Source organism: Chrysochloris asiatica, unplaced genomic scaffold (genome assembly GCF_000296735.1).
Source record: "Chrysochloris asiatica unplaced genomic scaffold, ChrAsi1.0 scaffold00113, whole genome shotgun sequence".
Taxonomy (NCBI): domain Eukaryota; kingdom Metazoa; phylum Chordata; class Mammalia; order Afrosoricida; family Chrysochloridae; genus Chrysochloris; species Chrysochloris asiatica.
In genome coordinates this window covers 11038744-11044876 of record NW_006408631.1, presented here as the reverse complement: position 1 = coordinate 11044876, position 6133 = coordinate 11038744, and the positions used below count along the sequence as shown (strand labels likewise).

At 34.1% G+C, this 6133-nt stretch overlaps 1 protein-coding gene across 3 annotated transcripts in view; it reads left to right on the top strand.

Annotated features, from left to right (window-relative positions):
* EIF2A (eukaryotic translation initiation factor 2A, 65kDa) overlaps window positions 1–6133 on the top strand; it is a 50405-nt gene that overhangs the window by 24704 nt on the left and 19568 nt on the right. For 2 of the 3 annotated variants that reach the window (XM_006867986.1, XM_006867987.1), the window contains 6 exons: window positions 1963–2081; window positions 3191–3290; window positions 3655–3737; window positions 5125–5198; window positions 5315–5459; window positions 5644–5760. In XM_006867986.1, the coding sequence (XP_006868048.1) occupies window positions 1963–2081; window positions 3191–3290; window positions 3655–3737; window positions 5125–5198; window positions 5315–5459; window positions 5644–5760 (638 nt within the window). The remainder of the gene's footprint in view (window positions 1–1962; window positions 2082–3190; window positions 3291–3654; window positions 3738–5124; window positions 5199–5314; window positions 5460–5643; window positions 5761–6133) is intronic. The other variant, XM_006867988.1, reaches the window with a different exon arrangement.

The following is a 6133-nucleotide window of genomic DNA, read 5'->3' as shown; positions in this document are numbered from 1 at the left end:
CAATGGGCTCAGGTGTAGTAACAATAGTGCAGTTGGCCTAGGACCAGGCAGTGTTTTGTTCTGCATTGGGCCACTGTGAGTCGGTACCAACTCGATGACACCTAACAACAACAAATTGGTTTTAAAGCTTGACTGTGGCACTTGCCAGTAGTATATCATATTGGACAAATTACACAATATTTCTAAGCCTCAGTTTCACTAATTTGTGTAATAAACTAAACCTGTTGCCGCTGAGTCAATTCTGTATATAGCAGCCAGTAGAACCAAGTAGAATTGCCCCATAGGAATTCCAAGGCTGTAATCTTTACAGAAAGGAGCTCTGGTAACATAGTGGTTACGAATTGGGCTGCTAACCTCAAGGTCGGCAGTTCAAAACCACCAGCTGTTCCGCGGGAGAAAAACGAGGCTTTCTGCTCCCGTAAAGATTTACAGCCTCGGAAACCCTGTGCAGGGTCACTATGAGTCAGAACCGACTCCACGGTACTTAACAACAACAATCTTTACAGAAAAGAATCCTGGTGGCACGGTGAATAAAAGGACTGTTAACTGAAAAAGCCTGCGGTTTTCATCCAAACCCCATCAGCTGGTCTGCAGGAGAAAGATGTGGCAATCTGACTCCATAAAGATTTACAGCAATAGAAACCAATATGAGTTGGAGCCAACTTGATGATACTTAACAACAGCAGTCTCATTGGGGTACCTTTAAAATACAGATCCAATAAAAAGATTCAAGGGAGTCTGCTGGACTGGTTAAATTCAAAGCAGAAAGGTCAAGTTAGGTTATGCCAAACTTTTTTTAGGTTCTAAATAGGTAGTTATGATAGATTTTCTCAAAGGACACAAGATGATCATGGGGGCTTATGAAGAAGTTTTAAGAAAATTTAAAACAAATGTGTGTGGTAAAAAAAAAAAAAAAAAAAAGGCCAGGAGAATTATTCTGAGGAACTTTGTCCCATCGTGACAATGCACCTGCTCATCCTGTAAGGGCTGTCCTGTGAGAATTTCGTTGGGAAACCTTACCCTATATCCTCCCAACAGCTCAGATCTTTCCTGTTCAGACTTTTTGTTCCCCAAACTCAAAAAGAATATTTAAAAGTAACACAGTTTGAGCCTCTTTGAGGATGCCAAAATTGCCATTTTGGCATGGTGTAAATTGAAAAAGCTCAGAATTCTATGGGAAAGGATTAGAGAGGTGCACACATTGCCTTCAAAAGTGTGTAGATCTAGAGGGGTGATATGTTAAGAAACAGCCACTTCACATTTTGATGCTTCTGTTTAATAAAGTTTCTGTGATTGGATGGTAATACTTTTTGATTTTCCCTCATGCATATCTTACAAAACTATTGTGAGCATTAAAAGAGAAGTATACATAAAGTAAAAAAAATGGTGGACTCACTATTTGTCATGTTGTACTGTGGTGGCTTGTATGTTGCTTAGACTGGTACATGATACAAAGATGGTATCTAGCAATGCAAATGGCTTTTAGTATGTATACTATTAACGTTTTGGACCACAATAATTCGTATAGTCATATCTTTTGGAGACTTCATCTGAGATTTTAGTAGACAACAAAAATCTCCTTGCTTATTTCTCCAGCTGCTGCAGCTTCTACTTGCTTAAATTAAAACATATACTTTGACTATTTCCTTAAACACTTGCTTTTTAAAGCCCACTTCAAAGCCTTGTTGAGGTGTTTGTTTTTCCTTTCAGCTGAAGGTAGAATCATTTACTGTGTCTTACTGCTAATTCAATATTACTCTCCAACTAAGAACCTTTTGATAAAATGCACGTTCCTCTTAAGTTATTTATTTATATTTTCTAGAACTAACTGTATATTGATTTGTTGTGAAAAATAAATGTTTGAGAGTTGTTTGTATTTTTTAAAAAAGCATGAATCGTTTGGTTACTGTTGTCTCTTACGAAACAATATTTCACTGCTGAAGTAATTTCTTTTGAAACCAGAGTCAATATTATCAATGTCACTAACAAGGGATTACTGCACTCCTTCGATCTCCCAAAGGCGGTTTGTCTTGAGTTCTCACCAAAAAACACTGTCTTGGCAACGTGGCAGCCATATACTGGTAAGTTTTTTGCCAATTGTAAAAGTATTTTCATTGGACCAATTAAATTCAGTGAAAAGCTGTGGAAAAAATGTTATTCCCTTATATCAAACTATTAGTTTTTATGATGGTGTTTGTCGACATTTTAAATCAGCAATGGCTATTGTACTTTCAAGTGCAATGTACTTTCAGTGATTCAAGTTCTATAGTAAGTCAATAAAAAGATTCATTACAAGATACAGGAAAAGAAAAACCTCAAGGGAAAATTTAGGAAGAATGTAAAGAAATTTACAAAGACCAAATCCCAAAACCTATGGCCATTCCTACCATAGTTATATGTTCTTACTTTGCTTAATAACTAGCTAAGAAAGGTCTCTAAACACTAAGAATAATATAATGACTTTTAAAGAACAAAAATCCTTTAAATAATCATAAATGAAGTAGCATATACTCAACATCTAAGAGATGCGTATAGCTTAACAGAATAGGATATAGGCCATTTCTAATATATATAAAGATGTTATCATTAAGTGCCATCAATTCAGTTCTGACTCATACAACCTTGTATATGGTTTCCACAGAGTGGCTGGTGAGTTTGAAGTGCCAATCTTGAGGTTAGCACTCCAGTACTTATCCTACAGTGCCACTCCAGGACTCTTACATAAAGATGTTGTTGTTGTTAAGTACTGTGGAGTTGGCACTGACTCATAGTGACCCTGCACAGGGTTTCCAAGGCTGCAAATCTTTACGGGAGCAAAAAGCCTCATCTTTCTCCCACAGAACAGCTGGTAGTTTTGAACTGCCGACCTTGAGGTTAACAGCCCAATTCGTAACCACTACGCTACCAGAGTAGTTAATACATTATGTGAACATTTTATATAACTGTGCTTGAATAAGAACTTATTTTTAAGAAACATTTTTTAATGATAAGGATATTGTTGAATAAAGTGAATTAAAGTATTAATAGTTAACTCACTTCAGAGGTGCTAGATTTTGTGTATCAACGTTGTCTGGCTAGAGGGCAAAGTTGATTTAAAGCAACCCTTTTGATCTTTATAAAGTTTTTTCTAAGAATGGAGTCTGTTTACAAGTGTTAAAATAAAATTTCTGCAAAAAATTTTTTATTACAGCTTCGAAAGATGGCACAGCTGGGGCACCCAACCTACAACTTTATGATGTGAAAACTGGAACATGTTTGAAGTCTTTCATCCAGAAAAAAATGCAAAATTGGTATATAAATGCTTTAAATTACTAATTACAAAATATTAAAAGTTAAACAAGTTTACTCTGTAGTGTTTTTCTCTGTATTGATCTTAAAAATAACATGTCAAACCAAAAGCTAGATCTTTAAGGATATTGTATATAGGAATCTTCGTTTATGCTAATAAATGTGCTGATTCTTTTGCTAGTCAGAAATAATATTTTTTATTAGCTCACTGATTAAAACTATTAGTAACTGACTTAACATATTTATAAGTACTTTTCTTAATTAGTATCATAATACCTTATATATATCACAATATGACAAGCTTTGGCATGTTGAAATATGATGTGACAGTCTGTCTAAAAATTTTTTAATATATTTTCAATGTAGGTGTCCATCCTGGTCAGAAGATGAAACTATTTGTGCCAGAAATGTTAACAATGAAGTTCACTTCTTTGAAAACAACAATTTTAGTATGGAAAGATTTATGGAGTAATTGTACTATTTATTATAAATGCATATAGTTTTATTATATGGTATCATAGAATATTCTAAATAGTGTTATAGTGTTACATTATCAATCGGTAGTTGCTTTATATTGATTCATTTGAATGCCTATTTATAAGACAATCACTAGTGAAAATTTTTCTTTTATAATCTTTCATTACTTGATAATTGCCATTGAAGTATTTGAATACTTCTTTCTGATTTTAATTGCTTTTGAAATTCTGTGACACAAATTTTTGAAGGTTTTTAAATTTAGAAAGATTTTCTATTGTGGAGAATTTTAAACATAGAAATATATCTAATCCCCAAAGCTGTGGCCAGTCCTACCTTATTCTATGTTCATGTTAATCTTTCTCATTGTGCCAAACCCTAGACATCATATAATTTTACCTGGACATATTTTAGTATCTCTGAAGATTTGATTTCTTAAATTATTTAAACTTAGCTACAATACCATCATCACAGGTCATGTTAGTGGTTACAAGTTGGGCTGCTAACCTCAAGGTCAGCAGTTCGAAACTACCAACTGTTCTGTGGGAAAAATATGAGGCTTTCTGCTCCCATTAAGATTTGCAGCATTGAAAACCCTATACAGGGTCAATATGAGTCAGAATTGATTCCAGGGTACATCACCACCACGATACCATCATCATAACTCATTTTAATAGCTGATGAGTGCTTAAGTTAAATACATGATTGCTGCTCATATTAAATTTCTAGTCCGTATTCACATTTCTAATAATTGCAAATATTATATGTATATATTTTAAAAAAAAGTTTCTTTTTATTTATATATTATCTTTTCTTCTCTACTACCCTTCCCCCTTACAATTTACTATTTAAGAAGCAAGCTTGGTTGTCTTATATTGTGGTATTGAATCCCATATTGTGATTCAGTATGTTCACCTGTCCTTTACAAATTTTAGTTGGATCTAGAGTTGATCAGTTTCTGGTTCATTTTTTGGAGGGTGAGGGAAAGACTGCATCATAAAAGAGCAATTTCCCCTATCTACATTTAGTTATCTGGAAATATCGTTTGTATAAGAAAGTCAGAATAAATACATTTTCCTTTTTAATATGAGTTCTTTCTCCAACAACTCTATTGCTCCTAATATCTATCCCCTCCCCATGTCTTTATGACCTCATGAATTTAAAATAATTTATGTTTAACTCCATTGCATTTACTTTTTTATTGAGAAGTCTAATTCTGTCTTCTTAACATTCCATGCTTTTTCTACTACACAAGACTATATTGAACAGCATTAATGTGTAGCTTGTGTTACCTTTTTATATTTGTAATGCACCCTGTTAGCTGTGTTCTCTCATTACCCTAACACTAGTTCCTTTTTTTAGATATAATTGCAAATAAACTACATTTGCAAAAAATTAATGATTTTGTGCTGTCTCCCGGACCCCATCCATACAAGGTAATTACTATGTTTTTGTTACTTTGATTAAACTTACTTAATTTTTAGTGATGGTGAACACAAACATGTTAGTTTAGCTGCTTGGAAAAATTACAACTTATGTCTGTGTATCTTAGGTGGCTGTCTATGTTCCAGGAAGTAAGGGTGCACCTTCATTTGTTAGATTATATCAGTACCCCAACTTTGGAGGACCTCATGCTGCTTTAGCCAACAAAAGTTTCTTTAAGGCTGATAAGGTTACAATGCTATGGAATAAAAAAGGTATGATAAATAAATTTTATTATTCATTTTGTTTAACAAGTGTTCATTTAGGGTTACATTCCACTGTATAGAAAAATAAAAAAGACTAGTACGTATTATCTGATGGAAATTTAGACATGCTCTGTTACATTATTTATCAGATTAATTTATGTTTTAAATCTAATACAAATTTTTACTGTTATAGCTACTGCTGTGTTGGTAATAGCTAGTACAGATGTTGACAAGACAGGTGCATCCTACTATGGGGAACAAACACTGCACTACATTGCAACAAATGGAGAAAGTGCTGTCGTACAATTACGTAAGTATTTCAGTAGTCTTCCCTGTATAAAACAATAATAATAGCCAACGCTATGCCATATATAAGGAGCTCTGGTAGCATAGTGGTTGTGAATCGGGCTGCGAACCGCAAGGTCAGCAGTTCGAAACTGCCAGCTGCTCTGCGAGAGAAAGATGAGGATTTCTGCTCCTGTAAAGATTAACAGCCTCGGGAATCCGGTGCAGGGTCTCTATGAGTCGGAACCGACTCCACAGCACATACAACAACAACATGCCATATATATGATCTAACTTAAAGTTCTTGATCAAGTGCTTGAACTCACATCTTTTAATGACCTTTAAGGTAAAATTTCTTTTAATTGAAGAAATTCATATTATCCCAAAGCATTATTGTT